At 39.0% G+C, this 18,589-nt stretch overlaps 1 protein-coding gene across 2 annotated transcripts in view; it reads left to right on the top strand.

Moving 5' to 3' along the window:
• Positions 1-1,937: 1,937 nt before the first annotated feature.
• pof1b (POF1B actin binding protein) overlaps positions 1,938-18,589 on the top strand; it is a 42,733-nt gene continuing 26,081 nt past the window's right edge. For both annotated transcript variants that reach the window (XM_072374896.1, XM_072374895.1), the window contains exons 1-2: positions 1,938-2,608; positions 6,425-6,505. In XM_072374896.1, the coding sequence (XP_072230997.1) occupies positions 2,192-2,608; positions 6,425-6,505 (498 nt within the window). In that variant the 5' untranslated portion in view covers positions 1,938-2,191. The remainder of the gene's footprint in view (positions 2,609-6,424; positions 6,506-18,589) is intronic.

Genomic DNA, 18,589 nt, shown 5'->3' with positions numbered 1-18,589 from the left:
ATACACACACACACACACACATACACACTACCGGTCAAAAGTTTTAGAACACCCCAATTTCTCAAATTTTTTTATTGAAAATTACTTTTAATGTCCCATTGCATTCTGAAGTTAAATGAAAGCATAGTACAAATAAGCGATTGAAGCTAAAAAAAAGAAAAGAAAAGAAATCATGGAATCAATTTATGGACCAAAATTTATTCTGAACCTTTGACTCATCAAAATAGCCACCTTTGGCTGATATGACAGCTGAACACACTCCTGGCATTCTTTCTACAATCGAAACCAAATATTCTTCAGAAAGTTCTTCCTAACTCTGTTGCAGAAGTTACCATAAATGTGTGGCACTTGTAGGTTTGCTTTGCTTTATCTCTTCTGTCCAGCTCGTCCCAAAATCGGCTCGATGGGGTTTAAGTCTGGAGACTGTGCTGGCTACCCCATGTTTTCAAGTTTACCATCTTGTTCTTTTTTCCTGAGGTGGTTCTGGCATAGCTTGGACTTATGTTTTGGGTCATTATCTCACTGTAGGATGAACCCCTGACCAACTAGGCACATACCAGAGGGTATTGCATGGTGCTGCAGAATGCTGTGGTAGCCGTTTTGGTTCAGGGTGCCTCTTACTCTGTACAAGGTACCGACCCTGGATCCAGCAAAACAGCCCCAGACCATCACACTTCCTCCTCCATGTTTGACAGTTGATGACACACGCTGTGGAACCATCCTACAAAGATCCTGCGTGATGAACTGAAGATTTCAAATTTTGATTCATCAGTCCATAATACCTTCTTCCTGCTTCATGACCCAGCAAGCCTCTTTGTCTTATTCTGACGTCTGAGCAATGGCTTTCTTGCTGCAACTTGTCCTGTCAAACCTGCAGCTCAAAGTCTTCTCTTCACAGTTGAAACTGAGACTCGCTTACTATGAACACTATTAAGCTGTGCTTGAAGCTGTTGTCCTGTGAGCCTCCTATCACGCAAGCTGTTAACTCTCAGAAACTTGTCCTCTGATTCAGTTGTGGCTTTGGGTCTGCCAGACGTCTCCCTGTCAGAGTTTCCTCAAGTTTCTGAGTGCCTTTTGATGGTGAAGGAAACTGACACCTTGACTTTCTTTGCAATTTCTCTGTTGGAAAGACCTACATTTCAACGTTATGATGGTCTGTCTCTCTTACATTGTTAATTGCCTTCTTCTCGCCATTTTCGTAGGAAACATACTGTTCAACTGATACTCACGAGGGTATGGTACCACAGTGTATTCCAACACTGCTTTTATGTAGACAGGGGATAATCAAGTACAGTTGGAACAGCTGTAGAAATTAGTAGCACTAATTAGTAGCACTGCAGAACAGCTTTAAATTGTTAACCCATTTCGTGTTCCCTGAAAATAATTTATTCTGAAATTTACATTATTTTGTTATATTGTTTTGGGTAACCTAACCTTTTATTTTAACGTCTGCAGTTCACCACTTACCTTTCTACAATTTCAAGCTATTCATTAGACTTTTCATTGAACCCCATCGAGCTGATTTTGAACAACTTGCATTGCAATAAATAACTGGGAAAATTGGGGTGTTCTAAAACTTTTGACCGTGTGTTTGTACATGTGATAATAGGCAACATGATGTCTGTCTCCGCTTAGTGGCTTGCTCAGATAGAGCACCTTCTTTTCCGTTCTTGAGAAGCTGTAACCAGCAGTTGGTAATTTTATTTTATCGTGAATCTAATGAAACTTTGTCAACCTCTGCCAGCAAATCATAACAAAGAAAATCAACAACAAAAATGAACGCTTCGGTAACAAGAAACGTAACATTTGTGACAAGTTAATTTTCAGGGCATGAATTGACATGCCCCTGTTGTCAGAGCAAGTTTGAACTTTACAACGTGTTCAGAGCCCTCCCACCTCCGGATGGACACAGCAGAATTTGCATACATGACTTGCAGGGCACCTCCCTCACTATTTAGTTTATTTTCTTTGTATGTAGGCTACTTCTCCAACCGGACTTTCCTCTCAGATTTGTCTACAAGAGAAGGAAGTCAGTACGGGGTGGATCACCTTTCCGCTCAGCCGACGCTGAAAAACTCACAGGAGACCCGATAAAACTAACTGCGTAGTCTTCCAACTTTCTGCGGCTGTTGTTGTCTTTCTCTCTGTGTTATCGTTGGTTTGAGCTGCTTTGTTCCACCGTTCCTTCGAGATGTCTTTCCAGACGAACCACAAGACGACGACCCAGACATACAGAACAGTGAACCTGACCTCTCCGGAGCCGTTGCCCAGAGCGGTGTCTCCCGTGTCTCCCATGTCTCCCATGACTCAGGTGTCAGCTCTCCCGTACGCGGTGAACGGCTCCTACGACACGGTGAGGTACCTGATGCCGGCGCAGCAGGGAGTGCAGCAGTCGTCCTTCGTCATGATGCAGCAGCAGCAGCAGCCCATAATGCTGCAGCAGCAGCCCATGATACTTCAGCAGCAACCCATGGTGCTACAGCAGCAGCCCATGGTGCTGCAGCAGCAGCCCATGATGATGCGGCAGATGGTGTCCCCAGTGTACATGCAGACTCTGCCGCGCCTGAGCGTCAGCAGTCAGGAGTTCGAGGAGCATAACACAGTGGAGGTGAGGCCAATGCTCAGCAGTTAAACTATCTCTGTTTTCTTAGTCAGAACAAAAGTTTCTGGAGACAAAATGAAAAGTTACTGATTTGCCCTGATTTAAATATAGCATGATAGAGATGGACCCTCCATGCAGACAATTTGATCTTATTGTCTGCATGTTATCAAAATCAACGTAGTGCCGAAACAAGCTGGTTCTGTTGGACATGGTGTGGGATTCTGAGAGATTGTTCTTTCTCCTCAGCAGACATAACAATAAGTGGATACATAACTGGATATGATAATCTGTTGATATCTGAGCATGCTGTAGAGTCTATCTATTAGATCCATATGGTTATTTTGCTGTCTAAGAAAGAGTTAATAAATCAGTTTCTGCTCCCAGCTGGCTGTTAAACATCTTAGTTGATTAGTTTGCCAGTCACAATCAGTCACGGCTGTCATAGCAGTAAAAATGTGGGAAAAATGTGTAAAGAGCCATTTTACATTAGCAGTATGGACATGTTTCCCATGTGACATCAGCTTCTTATTTCTTACACTGTGCTTCGGATTTTCGCAGCCTGTGATTTCAGATGAGCAGGCGGATGTGATGGATAGAAGGTGGTGCTGATGTTTTGATGGCTGAAAGTGAAGAAATTCTTTGACATAGATGTGGATTGTCTCCTTTTTTTGTGAAATCAGTTTATGTATGAAAAAAGGCCTGCATTTTAGGGAGGTGCAAATATGCCTTCTGGATGAAAATGATGGAACCTTAAAATATTCTAGAACTTTAAAAAAGAAAAAGAAAAACATGGTAAAGCTACAGAAATAGAAAGTTCACCAGAGTTTTTGTTTCTTTGCAGACAACGTGTGTAATTCACTTTTAATATCTAATCTGCTATCTGCTCATTAAACCAGAATCAGGGCGGCCTGCAAAATGAACAGTGAAGTATTGTCCTGAAATAAATTATTTAATTAACGTAACTGCATAGATAATTTGATGTTTTGGTTTTTAAAGATATCAATGTGATAACATACCCCTTCATTTGAATATAAAACAGAAATAACAGAAATCAAAAAAAGTTCGACTTTTTGCCTCCGACGGAAAAAGTTCCGACATGATGTAAAGCTCATAACAAGGGCTGATGTTCTGGCTGATCTGCACACATGTGGGAACCTCTCTCCATGAAAGAAGAAGTGCACTGCAACTTCCAGACAGATTTGAACTTCCTCATTCTACACATTCCCCTGTGAAATGTTATGTGAACACAAAAAACGCCTTTTTGTTGTAAGGTAAAAGAGAGCTAATTTTAAATTTCACAAAAATGTGCTGTCCTCCAAGTTGGACAAATGACTGGTCTCTGCATTTAGATGGCTGTGAGGGGAGTGCATGTGGTCTGCAAAGTGTAACATCAAAAAGAGATACATCTGCTCTTTTTCATGTTAGATTAAGTGGGTGTTACTGGAATTTTTACAGAACATCTGTGCCTGGCAGACAGATGGAAGGTCCTATTATATTGGGAAGTTTTAGAATATATTTTTATGTTTTAAAAGGCTTCAAGAAAAAAAGTAATATTTCTTCTTGCTAGTTCCCTTCTGCAGCTCCTTTAAAACGGAGTTGCAGGTCTCAGAATTCTGTGCTGTTCCACAGATCTGGTTTATCTTAATTTCTACACGTCACATTGACACCAGTCTGGTCCTGGACTTTTACTTGTTGACCATTTCCTGATGTGATAATCACATCCTGAATGCACTGTGCTCTGAATGGTTTATACAAAGTTTCTACTGTAGGCATATCTGCTTCCCACTTTTTTCCCCTCTGCCTCTTTCATGCTTTCTACTTCCTAATTTTATTTAATATTTTAGGTCTTGAATGCAGCAGATGGTTTCTGTTTAATTTTTACCATTGGCTTGTCATCCACATAATCTACCAATTCAGGTTCATTTTTTTAGTTTAAGTCACTGCATTCAAAGCTGAACGCTCATAGCATATTGGATAAAGAAGGTTTGCCACACCTTGTCTGACTGAGTTGAGCCGGCACACCCACATATTTGTAAAAACAGATATGATTTCACCTGGCTAGATCATGACTACATTGATTATTATGCTTTTTGTTTTTTTTTCTCTGTCCTCCCTGACACATGTAAGCCCTGTGACTCTCTCATGTTGTGTGGGGCTTATGTCTGTAGTCTCGTCAAAAATAAGAAACTGTCTTAACTACAAAAAACCGAAAAACCTGATTATCAGAAACTGTGGTCCAACATAGGCTGCAGGATACAGTGTAAAGCCAGCCTTCATATTTTAGAGTTAGTTGTGGGCTTGTCTCTTTGTAGATAGTGGCAGTTAAGAGGTTCTCTCTCATCTTACTGAGGGTAAACATCTATTACTAGATAGATTAATAATGTAAGTCAGATTCAGGAATGTTTTGAATGAACAAATTAAAGAATGTTTTCAGGTCAGTTAATACATATCCTGTCTCACCTCATTTGACTGTTCCTGGCTTACATTCAATTTTTCATTTGGCTAAAGCCTTCAGAGTGACATCAGAACAAGAGGACAAGTAGCTACATCTTCTTCACACTGTCACAAATAACTGCTGTTAAAAATAGAACAACATATAAGGCTGAAACATTTGTACATGCATTTGTGCCTCATTTTTATTGTGTAGATTTACTTAAATCGCATTCAAATCTATTCTTTCACTTTTTATTCTTGTGGTTTGCACATAGTTTTTTATTTGTCATGGATGAAAACTGCTAAGCATACCTCTCTTCATTGTTCCATTTTTTTCATGTGCTTTAAGTTCAGCATTTAATAGTTCCAATGAAAGTTTCTTTGGTAACAAAAAAACACTGATTTACAACTTTGAATTCAATTAACTTTGTTGGGGAGTTTCAAGTTAGTTGGCCAGATGTTGCTGTAATGAGAAAAGGAGAGACCAACACTTTAGCAGGGAATAAAGCATCAGCTATTTCTGATTGAATGTGGTTGTCACAAAAAAGTGCAATTATGGGATGAACAAGATATTATGCCAGCAGGAGGGAGTAGAAAAAATAGGATGCCATTTATTTTTCAGTTGCAGCCTTCCAAAGAGCAAAACTGTGGGAAAGACATTAAGCTGATTTCCTCAGCGCAGACCAAACACTTCTTTTTTAAAGTACATATACATGTCCAGCATGGGGCACCACCACTAGCATGGGAGCCTAGCCAAGCTGCCATTGGGCGAGAGTCGGGTTACACCCAGGATGGGTCACCAGTCCACCAGTCCATCACAGGGCCACGCAGAGACAAACAACCATGCACATTCACACTCACTGCTAGGGTCAATTTAGAGTCACCGAATAACTAACATGCATGTTTTCGGTTGGTGGGAGGAAGCTGGATTACCGGGATAGAACCCACATATACACGGGGAGAACATGCAAACTCCACACCGAAAGGCCCCAGCGGGGATTCAAACCAGTAACCCTCTTGCTGTGAGGTGACGATGCCGACTGCAACGGTCACATTCTCTGTTGTAAATTGATGTTTTTGACTCCATTCTACAAGTCTGGAACCTGAGGAAAACACAATATACTCTCTTAAAAATGTCTTCATCCCATGCTTAATTAGCTAACTCTACATACAGCCCCAATCTATTAATGTTACAGTATAATCAAAATGTAATAAACTGTGATGTATGAGTCATAAGTAAGCAATTGCATTGATGTGCTTGAGCTCTAACGAATTTAAGTATGAAAAAAAATGTTCTGAACTGAAGGAGACAGATGATGCCATGCATTCTGTACCTGTTGTCCCTGATTCTCACTCTCTTCTTTCCATTTTTGTTCATGACTTTTTCAGAATGTCAGCACGAAGACATCTTCAGTGTTCAGCCAGTCATCTAGTCCCACGAAGAGCCCTGTACCAAGTGTCGAGGAGGAGGCAAGAAAACACACATGCACACATAGTAAATACAGCAAAAGCAGTACAAACGAAACAGCAAATTCAAACACCACTGAGGTTAGAAAAGTAGAGAAACTGAAAGAGATGTTTTGAAACCAAGCAGTAAGCCCCACAGGAAAAATAAATGCACAAAAACATTTGATTCCCATAATAAATTCTGATTTATAAACTGACCAAACAGGGCATTAATGTAACCTGGGCCTATAACTAAATTTTGCAGGTGAACAGAGAGGTGAACTTTCAATCAGAAGACAAATCCACAGAGTGCAAAGGTTTAGTGTCTACTGGTTTGGACACACCCATTTGTTGGCAGCCTCAACATGGGAACACATTGCTGTGTGAAGTTCACTAGTGTAGCAAGAGTGGTGTAAACTCTTAAGGTTTGGCCGGGGGCAATTCACTGCACCCAGATGCTGTCTGTGAGCAGTTACACCCTGATTCTACAGTCACACTGTTCAGAATCACAGAACATAGGATCCTAAAGTGTGGCAATGCAGACAAAGTGTGCAGGATGAGTGTTAAACTGAGGTGTGTCAGGCCACCTCCCAGACGCCTTTGCAGTAGGTGGGGACATTCCTTTGATCTGAACCTGCAGCGTCATGCATTTAGCTGTTGTCATAACAGGCAGGTTGTTTGATTTGCAGCTCACCTGTGGCTATTTACTTGGCACAGCCTGACAAAGTCCACACTGTATTCTCGCGTACAGAGTAACAGAAATGTTTATCTTCAGCTTCACTGTTGTCCTTTCAGTGTTTCCATCTTCTAAAAAATTAAACTGATATTTGAGGTTAAGTCTTGCAGTTGCTCTCTGGGCTCTCCTTCCTCTTACATCATCTGCGGATTGTGCTGGAGTCATACTCTACAGTCTGATGTGCTCACGCTCCAAGGCTGCAAGCTGCTCTCTTGTCAGCTACAAATTCAGAAAATTATTTGGGAAGTCAGGCTCCAGGCTCTAAGCCACTAATTAGCTTTCTTTGACCTCGCTGTGGAAGTCTTCTGATGATTTTACAGTTTCATAGTCGGATAAATTTGGTTGTCTAGGAGACAGCCACACCTATATGCATTTTCCTAACGAAGAGGAAAGGAGTATTTCAGGGTCTAGTTTGGGTTTAGTTTTTTGATTTGTGTTTTGTCATTTGTTCATTATCAAAGACATCAGAAACCACTTTGAGGACCAGGCTTTTGTATTTGTTGGAGTGTGTATTTTTTGCTATTTTTGACTTAGAATGTGGAGGTCGCTCAACTCTCAACATGTGTTTGTAATAAAAACAGAAAAACAGCTGCTTGTGTGGTGGAATGCTGAAATGTGTCTGCGTAGGTGGGAAATATGTTAAAAATATCCATATCTTTGTTCAGTGAAAGCTGGAGTTGTTAATGTCAGACAGGGTGTTCTTTTTGATCACCTGCAGTTACATTACCAGGCGCTAACATTATATCTCTCACATACAGGCAAGGCCTTGTTGAACTCACTTATAACTTATATTTTTTAACTCATTGAGCAAAATGATCTGTGACAGGATAGCACACACAGCCAGTCAACTTCTGCTGGGGTTTTGATCAGTGCAGTTACTGTATAGGCTGAAATCTACGGGTTACTACAGGCTGGAGACACACCTGTATATGTTAGGTTATTTATGACCTGACAGAAGAGTTTAATTGTGGATTTAGGTGCAGTAATGTTTGGGCATGTACATGAGACATTCTTGCTGCTATGGCACACAATGATGTAAGGATATGCGGTTGATTTTGTCCAATTACAAGATAATGAAGACAAAATAATGCTGCTCTCTTTTTTGTTGTGCTTGTTTTGTTGTACTGCTATGTCTCAGCTAACAAATACAACCTAATGTATGAACCTATTTTACTCAAGATGCATCTTCATTACACTCAAAAATGAGATCTGAAGTCTTTACAACTTTGCTGTTTAGACAAGGGTAAGCAGGAAGAACAACAGCATCTTTATACCACTCGTACCAAAATAAAAACGACTGAAAACTATTATTCTTATTTGCTTGCAAAACAAATAGATCATGCTATTATTCTGCATAGATCTCTCAGAAACTTTAAATGCACAGTGTTTCAAAAGTCATCAACCATGTTTCCATTTAAATGTCACATGAATTTTAAGCCAACATTTTTGGGATTCCATTAAAAATAAAAAACCTCCAGAAACAAAGCAACAAACTTGGCTGAGTAGTGTCTGTGCTGGGTGGAGGTTGTGGTGATCTTGTTTTTTCTTTGGAGGCAGAAACATCTGATAGTACATTTGAGACACAATTTGGCTCACAAAAGGGGGTTCCATCCATTATACTCATTTTTGTCACCTGCAATATGTAAAACCACCTTAAGAGAGTGTAAAAATGGGCTTGGGTTGCACTCTCCAGGTTGCAACCCACCTCCCATCCTAAGATAGCCTCTGCACCATCCTGAACAGGATGAAGTGGATTTAGAAAGTGGTTGAATTAAATAATGATCCAGAAATGTTCCATAAATGGGACCGCACGGTGTGGTGTGGTGGTTTAGTACCGCCGCCTCACAGCAAGTGGGTTCCTGGTTTGAATCCTGATCAGGGCCTTTCTGTGTGGAGTTTGCATGTTCTCCCTGTGTATGCGTGGGTTCTCTCTGGATGCTCCAACTTCCTCCCAAAAACATGCTTGTTAGGTTAATTGGTGTCTCTAAATTGACCCTAGGAGTGAGTTTGAGTGTGTATGGTTGTTTGTCTCTGTGTGGTCCCGCAATAGACTGCCAACCAGTCCAGGGTGTACCCTGTCTCTCACCCAATGACTGCTGGGATAGGCTCCAGCCCACCTGTGAACCTGAGTTGGATTAAGCGGGTATAGAACATGGATGTATGTTCCATAAATCATTTTAATGTGATCAATTGATATGATAAATGTGATAAATTGAAAAAAAGCATGAAAGTGTGACTACATTTAAATAGCCAACAACCTAAGTGTTTGGCACCATGTCAAGTTAATAAAGAAGTGGCTTTCACAGTTTGGTGTTATAACACATATGGTGGCCTGCAGAGAGCCAAACACAACTCTTTTTGCTACAGGCAATTATTTTTTTCATAATCAATATGTGGATAATTATCTAATGTGTTGATTATTAATGTTGCTTGAAAGTGACAGCATGGAGAGTCATCAAGTAATAGTTTTAGCTCATAATAGGGCTGTTTACAAGTGCTCGTACGAATGATGCTCTCAGGCATAAAATAGAAAAGTATCTCTACTGTCTCTTGCATTAACCTTCGCTGGACTCCAGATTAGTAAAGATTTAAAAGGGTGCATAAAAATCCAGCTTTTCTTTAAGCTTCATTTTCAATTGAATGGCTACGTTTCTCTGAAGTTTCTCTTGTGGTCTGCTTGTATTTTTATTTTATTTTTAGAAATTATACATACAGTATGTATATTCATATGATATACAACACTGGAAAGAATAGTGAGCCTGCAGGTGGTCAGGTTGAGATGATAGTAGTAGCTGTAGTTCAGTGATTGCAGGTGTGTGTGTGGGTGTGTGTGTGTGTGTGTGTGAGCAGTAAAGTAAAATAAAACGTGAGACTACCAGGAACCCAATTGCTGTCCTATTCCAAAACTGCAAACAACCTGGAGTACCCAGAAATACAAGGTGATCAGTGCTCAGAGACATTTGCTTAAATAAGGCTGAAACCAGATAGATGGACCTGTGGCTCGATCAGTAGTGGACACAGAGCTCCACTTCGAATCAGACGCCAGTGAGGGGGAAGTGGGGTACTGGGGTCTGGGCTGGTATTATTAAAGATGAGCTAATATACACAAAGTTGATCGTCAACATGATCGACTTCATGAATGGAAGGCTTATGACTGTTGAAAAGAAGGTTGGCTGTATTGGTCACTATTGAGTTGTTTGTTTATTATTCTGACTTTAACAGATGAAAATGAACAAGTGAAATGGGAAAATCTTGCATTTTTCATTTAGTTGCATAATAATTCTGTTACATAGTAGTTGCAATAATTATGCACACACTGATATTCTCCTAAGAAAGCCAAAACCTCACTTTTACTTTCTTAAATATTCAGGTTTGAGGTTTATTAACATTTTGGACAGACCGAGAGAACTTTAGTGTCAATAACAAAATTGGTTCTGAATCAAAAAATACAACTTGCCTAATAATTGTACACATAGTGTACTTGTGTGCCGAAGTGATTAGCATTTAGATTAGTTGTCATTAGTGGGAATCCGGGATGATCTGATTATGAGAGTCTTTCTCACCTCTGCATGGTATGTGAAGTATTCAGGCTTAACTATTGGATGGCAAGGGAGGGAGTCACTTTGTGGTCAGGCCAGTTTCAGAATCTTATAATGAGGAAATTTAGTTTTTTGAGCCAAGATGCAAAATCTATAGAAAGCTATCAATCAGCTTTCATCAAAAAGTTAAAAAAAAATAATAAGAATAAAATTATTCTTAGCTTTTGCATTTAAATTTCCCTCATTTAACTATTGGCGATGATATGTGGCTTTAAGAATTCAGCTATTATTCATTACAACACAGATTTAAAGCAAAATTCCCAGCTCATAATGTAGCGTTTGTTTCATATTGCATATCAGCTTGGACCATTTCACTGCTGTGAATTCTCTTTGTTACAATATAATGAGTGAAAAGATAACATGGCCCCTTTCTGCAGATCATGTACCCGTTTCTGAAGATCATGTAATTGGGCTTATGTAGATTCTCTTTTCACATACTCTACTTGTTGAGCTCAGTTACTTGTTTTTATTCACACTTAAGAGCTGAAACCCAAGTGCATCTTATATATATCGTATCACATCTTATCTTTCCCTCAAGCTGATGTTGATAGACATCCACGTCTGAAGCTGATATAATAATGAGTTATTGCCTTTTTTTGTGGAATTGTTTTGGTTTGAGATTGTAAAAAAACAAAGTCGGATCAGCATTGTGCTTATCGTCGGTATTTGCCTTAATTATTAAGAGGTTATTAAGAGGTTTGTAATTTCAGTTGCAGGGTAATGGAAGAATTTTGTAGATTTAAATGTTGTCTTCGAGCAACAGTTTTTTTTTCTGACTCTGGCATACTCTTAATCTCACTTACAGATGTGAACAAATTGAACACTTTTCTTGCAGTATGAACTATATGACATGAAGGGATCAGTTATCTTAGCTTTTTAAATTCATTAGACTTAACCAACCCCCTAGAGTAATTTGGTTCTCCTGGGAACATGATTGAAAAAAAAATTGATTGTGAAAATAAATAAATTAAAGAATGAAAAACAATAATATGTAGGGCTGGGCACATTAACGCATTATTTTTGCGTTAACTAATGAATTCATTATCGCCGACAATTAGTTGTCTCCCATTAACGCAGTTTTTATTATTTATTATGTTTATTGTAAACGTTTGTTGCTCACGGGCTTTTATTTTGAAAAAGTTCATCGTGGGCGAGCCTAGTATGTTGCTTACTGCTGCGGCGCTCACAGGAAACAGTCAGAAAAGAAAAGAATGGCGGATGAAGTGGGCTAAATAAACACGGAGGAGGTTACAGAACTTTTACATGGCCATTTTCATTTCAAAGTTCTTCCAGACGGCGCAGTCGACAGAACCAAAGTTATTTGTAAGCACGGCAACGTTGAATTGTCTTATCACCGGAGTATTTCAGTTCCTTCAGTGTACAGTTCCAATAAAAGTGCGTTATATGCTACTTTTGAATACATTATTGGATTTTGCATATAACAATGCAATTAATTGTGGTTAATTACAGGAAATCATTTACGCAATAAAATAATTTAATATTTGCCAGCCCTAATAATAATGATAGGTCTGACAAGATCTTGTATCTTTGGGTATACAGTACAGTTTGCAGCATGGAAAGATATGGTGGAGGAATTGCAGCTCTCAACTGAACTGCAATTCAGTTGAGAGCTGATCAACTGAATTGATCAGCTCTCAATTCAGAGCTGAATTGAGAGCTCTGAATTGAGATCTATTATTAGAATAATAATAGATCATTATTCTATTCATATACCTATGAATAGAATAATGATCCTATTCATAGGTAAGAATAGGATCATTACCTATGATCCTATGATCCTATAAGAAAAATGGAAAAATAATCAGTTCCAACAGTTCCAACTTGGATCTGTAGAGAATAAATGACAGTTTCAGAAAACCTGATTAAAACAACCAAGATTTCATGTAACAAACTAAGGACCCTAAGTCAGGGAGAAAACCTGAGACTTCAAATGTTCTCTATTTTGTCCATCTGTTGTGCCAATCCTTAGATCAATGCATAGTTTTAATGCCTGAGAACAGTTCCCAGGTAAAGTGAAGGCAATGTATAGATCTCAAGTTGGACACTTTTTTCTTAACAGTGAAAAATGGGCTTGATAAATATTGATTTATAATTTGGGGTTTCCTTTGGGGATATCCTTGGAAAACTCTTTTATTAACTTTCCAGTTTAATGTGCTGGCTGGGATTATTAGCTGAGTGGTGATATGACAGATGTGTAGGGGATCTAGGAACCAAAAGCTGACTCAAAAGCAGAGATCAGTTATGGTGGATTTATTTAGAATAGATGAATTGGGTGGGTTTAGACAATAAGTGTTTGACAAGTTCGTCTTGGCATCCAGTGCAGCTTCGGATGGTGGTAAGGCAGGACTCCGGAATATTTGTTGACATGACAAACCTGAAGCTGACTGACTATATACAGTGCAACAATCTGGCCAGCAGTAGATGAAGCAATCGGGTATTTGTAGAGCGCTGCACCTGCATTGTCTCTCTCACAAGGAAATAGCTCTTCAATTAAACACACTGACAGAGGAAGAGAGAAAAGACTGTGTTGGTACTGGCTGGCACCATGACAGGTGGAGCTGAATTGATGGTGATCAGATCTGTGTATCTTAAATGGGGCAGAAGGGCGTCATTACACCTAAGGGATTGCTTACATGAAAAAAAAAAAAAAAAAAATTAGAATAAAAAAAATTCTGAATATGTGATTTTTGATGATCAGAACTGGGTTTGAGTTTTGTGAGGGTTGATCCATAAAGGACTTTAATCGTAATCTGTGTGTACAGAAACAGAGTCACCTGATTTGTGATTAATATCCAAATCTGACACTATAAGATCAGCTGTGTTTTTCTCTCACACAGTAAATTATGTTATTTTGTTGCTGAATTTTATAGGTCACATGCAGTTCTATGTTGGAAAGGCTTAATTTAATTGTGCTCCATGTTACAGAACACAGTCTCAGTTGAATGTATTGTTTGGTTTTGCTGAATAAAACTGCCTTTGTAAATATGCACCACATGTCAAAACTGTATGTTTACTACAGAATTACTTTAATTCACTGTATGTCTTCATTATGTGTTTGTATGAATGTTGGTTAGAGGCTTGAGGCTGATACTTGCCGACACACCTCTGTGATTCTGGAAAATTTGACCTGAGGAATTTTGCAGGTGGGAAAACAGGCTCATTAAAATGGGTTATGTCAGTACATTTTCCCTTGGAACAGTTTTAAAGGAAGAAGTTTGATACCTATTCATCCAAAGCGTTTTTATCTGACATTCTATGATGTGATATTGAGGCCTGTAAACTGAAAGATCGCCTTGATGCTTCAAATATGACATCACACTGCATTACACAACAGGTGATAATGTCTTGAATATAATTTTTCTGCGCTTGTGGGACGTTAGATGAAATCAGGAGAGTTTGTCTATGAATAAACAGTCATTGTTTCCTTGTAGTTGTCTCCAAACATTTGAAAGTATAGCTGTAGAGTACTTCATACTCTGGAAACTAGACAATTTAGAAAATGGAAGCCTAATTCTAAATGCTTAAAAATACTTGTGTAAAAAATGGGGTTAAGATACGAATGACTGAAAATTGTCTATATTCCCTGACAGCGTTAGTCTCACACTAAATTCCTCTCCCAGAGGGAAATGTTTTGCACAGAGACACTCGCAGAGACGCATACAAAGAGGCTGTGTGGTAAGGTGACTCCTCTGTGCAATAACAACCTCTACTGTTACTTAGTCGCAGAGTCCTGAGAACTTGGCTCACACACCTAGGTGTAGGTCAGAACTTGGCTGACCTACATCGGCACTCACACACACATGTACCAGAGGGCTGAAATGCTCAAGAATAGAGTTTATAGATTGGATTTCTTGTGGTCTTTGGTGGGAGCTGCCTTTATAGCCTGTAAAGAGCAGAGATAAAACCAGAGTTAGTTTTGTGTTTGTTTGTAAAAGTTTGAGGTTGTAAAACTGTGCACTCAAGGTTTTTTCCTTTACGATGATGATGCAACGCTCTCGTAGGTAAAAGCATGAATATGTTGCATCAGGTCTGAATACATTGAAAATGTACAGTGTTGCAATATTTGTATAGTAAAATATGATTGTCTCAGGTAGGGGTGTGATTGTGGTGCTCTCATACGTACTCTCTGACATGATTTCATGATTTTGCCTTTTCTGAGTTGAGATGACACTTTGATGTTGCTTGTTTGATGTTCCTCAGATTAGCTACAGCTGGCTGTTTTTAATTTCTTTGCAGCTGGAAACATGTGGTCTCTAATGTTTATCATATTTCCAGAATATTTTATTCAACTTTATAGAGGCCAAAGTGATTGAATATGCCAGCTTTCAATGCAGAGGATGCTGGTTTGATTTCTTGCTCAGTCATCTTGTACTGCTTCCACATAGGTTCCATATCCACATCTTGATGCATCTAAGATCAGAATATTTCCTTCATCCCTTGTCTGAATGCAAGTAATCTTCTGAGGAAGTTTCAAGATATCACTGATATTTCTCTGATTATCTGTAGTGTCTCCTCCTAAACTATTTTTCAAATGTTTCTAAGACCTGAATAAAAATGACTTGTTAGGATGGAAATGATCTCCTTTTGCTTATTAAATTTAACTCATGTTTTCTCATTAAAGCTTAAACTTGTGTCATGCACAACCCCATGAAACTCAAGTTCCAGACAGAGTAGTCTTTTTTTTTTTTTTGTTTTGTTTGGAGTTACATAGAAACCTGAGGCAGCTGCACTGAAACCCCTCTACCAACTACAGTTGATCACTACAGCATAGATTCAAAATAGCAATAAAGCAGCAATCAATCTCGACTCTTGATTCTTTCTGTACACTCACTGTTTTGTAGGTCAGTCAGCTTCACATAGACAAACACGCACCCTGCAGACTCACCAACTTATTATCATGAAGCTGTTATTCTGGGCTGCGCGGTGGTGTGGTGGTTAGCACTATCACCTCACAGCAAGAGGGTTCCAAGGTTCAATTCCTGGCTGGAGCCTTTCTGTGCGGAGTTTGCATGTTCTCCCCATGTATGTGTGGCTTCCTCCCACCATCTAACTCTAAATTGTCCCTAGGAGTGAGTGTGAGCGTGCATGGTTGTTTGTCACTGTGTGGCCCTGTGATGGACTGGTGGACTGGTGACCTGTCCAGGGTGTACCTTGCCCAATGATAGCTGGGATAGGCTCCAGCCCCCCTGCAACCCTAAATTCTTTGCAACTCCAATCAAAAAAAAAAGACTTCTCTGTCTGGAACTTGAGTTCTACGGGGTTGTGCATGGCACAAATTAAAGCTTTTATGATAAAACATAAAGCAAAAGGAGATTATTTCCATCCTAACAAGTCATTTTTATCCAAGTCTTAGAAACATTTGTAGAATGGCAGTTTAGTGATCCCTCAAAATGGAACTCCCCACCATCCCCATTCCCAGCTAAACACAATTCAGCCTCACCGCTGAACAGCTTTTGTATGATTTAAGCTAGTGAAATCAGCCATTGTCTGCCTCTGGGGACCTTTCAGAATCATTTTGATTTAGGTAATTTGTTTTGATGAACAGTCTGACATCCATCTTTGTCATGTTCAGTTTCTTTGTCATTCAGCATTTGGTCCTGTGGGACAAACAACCTAATTGTCTTAAAATTTGCATTGTTATAACTTCATCAGATTTATGAGTTGGTGCACACGAGGAAATTGAAAATATGGCAGCATTTTAGAATTTACATTAGTTTAAGGTTGATTCTTGTTGTTCCGTGTAGAATATATTTTTAGTGCACAACCTGCACAAGTCTTAAATATAGTAGAGCTACATTAATTAACTAAGATTTGGTTGTAAGATAATGAAAACTAGTGGAGATTTTAAATACTTAACACAACATGTCTGGGGGGAACAAAATGATGAACTTGATAAGTGTAAAATATTTTGCATAGACTATTCAGTTATGAATACAAAAAGTATCAATTTCAACCCAGTGAGAACTGAGCAATGAAAGAAGCTTAGAAAGAAGTTCAGTGGTGATGATATTTAGTTCACAATCATATGACATAAACTGCAAAATGGAAGTTATCTCAAAATTTGCACTTATGACTTTTATTTTTGATGCTTTGAAAACTTCTTGAAGTCGGGATGATTGTTAAAACCACTAATGCATCGGGACTCACATCTATCAGTAGTTCTGGTGACACCCTGAAGTTGTTTTGTACCTAGACTGGTTTGTACCGGTCTCCCTTTTCTCTAGAATGACTGGTATGTTAGTGTAATCACACCCCACTGCACACACCCACCTCCATGTTCTCAGGAATCCCATATTTAAGCTGCTCATCCGGTGGTCACACTTTTTGATCTTGTGCTGTTTGCAATTAAATGAAAAACATGTTGATATTAGAACCTGCTGCTGAGACCTCTGAGCTCTTGAATGCAGGTTTCACACTATCTGCCCTGCATAAAGTCTAACAGGTGGGTTAGACTTTCCAGCCTGTCACATACCAGGGTCACGTCATATGATTTTGTTGCTTTAGTGCCAAGTCTTTATTCAAACACTGAGAGCTGGTTCAATTGTGATGAGAAATACAGTGCACAGTGTGACTCATTGTGTATAAGATATCTACTTTTATTGACTGTTAACCATTTGCTTTTAGCAGCATAAAATCACACACAAAGATTTGATATAGTTTGTTGGTAGCTGTAATCAGACACCCCACGGGTCTGTTCTGCATTAGTGGGCTGTTGAGGCAACAACTGAAAAACTGAGATGACATCAAGATAAGTTGGGCTTTTGAGGGCATACGATTTTGAAGAAAGATCAGTATTTAGGAGACAAGCATTTAGTCACAAAAAAGTAAGAACAGTATTCAAAAGTACAGTCAGCAAAATGCTAATTGCTTCAGCATAATAAAAGTGTGTTTCCTGTTACAACAGAAAGTAAAGTAGCTGACGTCAGACTATAGAGTCAAATCTGCTCTGATTGGTCAGTTCCAACAGAACAGCCGCTACACCCTGATAATTTAGTTTGAATTCAAAGTCAAGAGGAGGATATGAAAGTACAACAAAGTGTTTAATAAAATGATAAATTATTGTATGCCGCTAAGTTGAGAGTCAGGCATGATAATTTTTTATAGACAAACACTAAAATGTCATTTCAAATATCTAAAATCCACTTTTTGTCATTATAAGGTGATATAATGGAGGTAGAAGGGGTATAACACAAGTTAGTGTTTGTGTATGTATTTGTCAGTGTACATATAACATCTGAGCCTGTTTTTGACTTCTGCTGGAACTAAACATTTTTCAGGCATTTAAACTACCTCACTACACAGATTTTTGCTCTCTTCTGTGTAATCTCCTTGAATTGTTTTTTGTTTCATGACGAGTGTACTGTAATTTAATTGGAATGGTGAACTTATTGTTCAGTCTTTTTTCCAATAGTTCTGCTGCATGACTGATTTTTGAAGCACAGCCCAACACACTTAGAAATCTGAGACTTGGCCTCAGTCATTTTTTCTTTCCCCATTCCCTGAATTACCAGTTTAACAGTAACATCTGTACAATTGTGGTACAGTCATATGCATCCATCCTGCAGATGACTAATGTGCATAAATCCTCTAATGTCAAAACAGTGTACAGTTCACCTGTTGGGAAAGTCTAGTTCCCTATCTTACCTTGAGCTTGCATGGAACCTGGCTAAACTGTTCTGTGCTGCCACGGTTTGGATATTTAAGAAGTCCATGTTTTTTCTCATTGTTTCTGTTTGGCTGTGTCAATGGGAA

The sequence above is a fragment of the Leuresthes tenuis genome, unplaced genomic scaffold (assembly GCF_036924035.1).
Source record: "Leuresthes tenuis unplaced genomic scaffold, fLeuTen1.0.hap1 SCAF_21, whole genome shotgun sequence".
Taxonomy (NCBI): Eukaryota; Metazoa; Chordata; class Actinopteri; order Atheriniformes; family Atherinopsidae; genus Leuresthes; species Leuresthes tenuis.
This window is presented reverse-complemented; position numbering and strand designations above follow the sequence as displayed.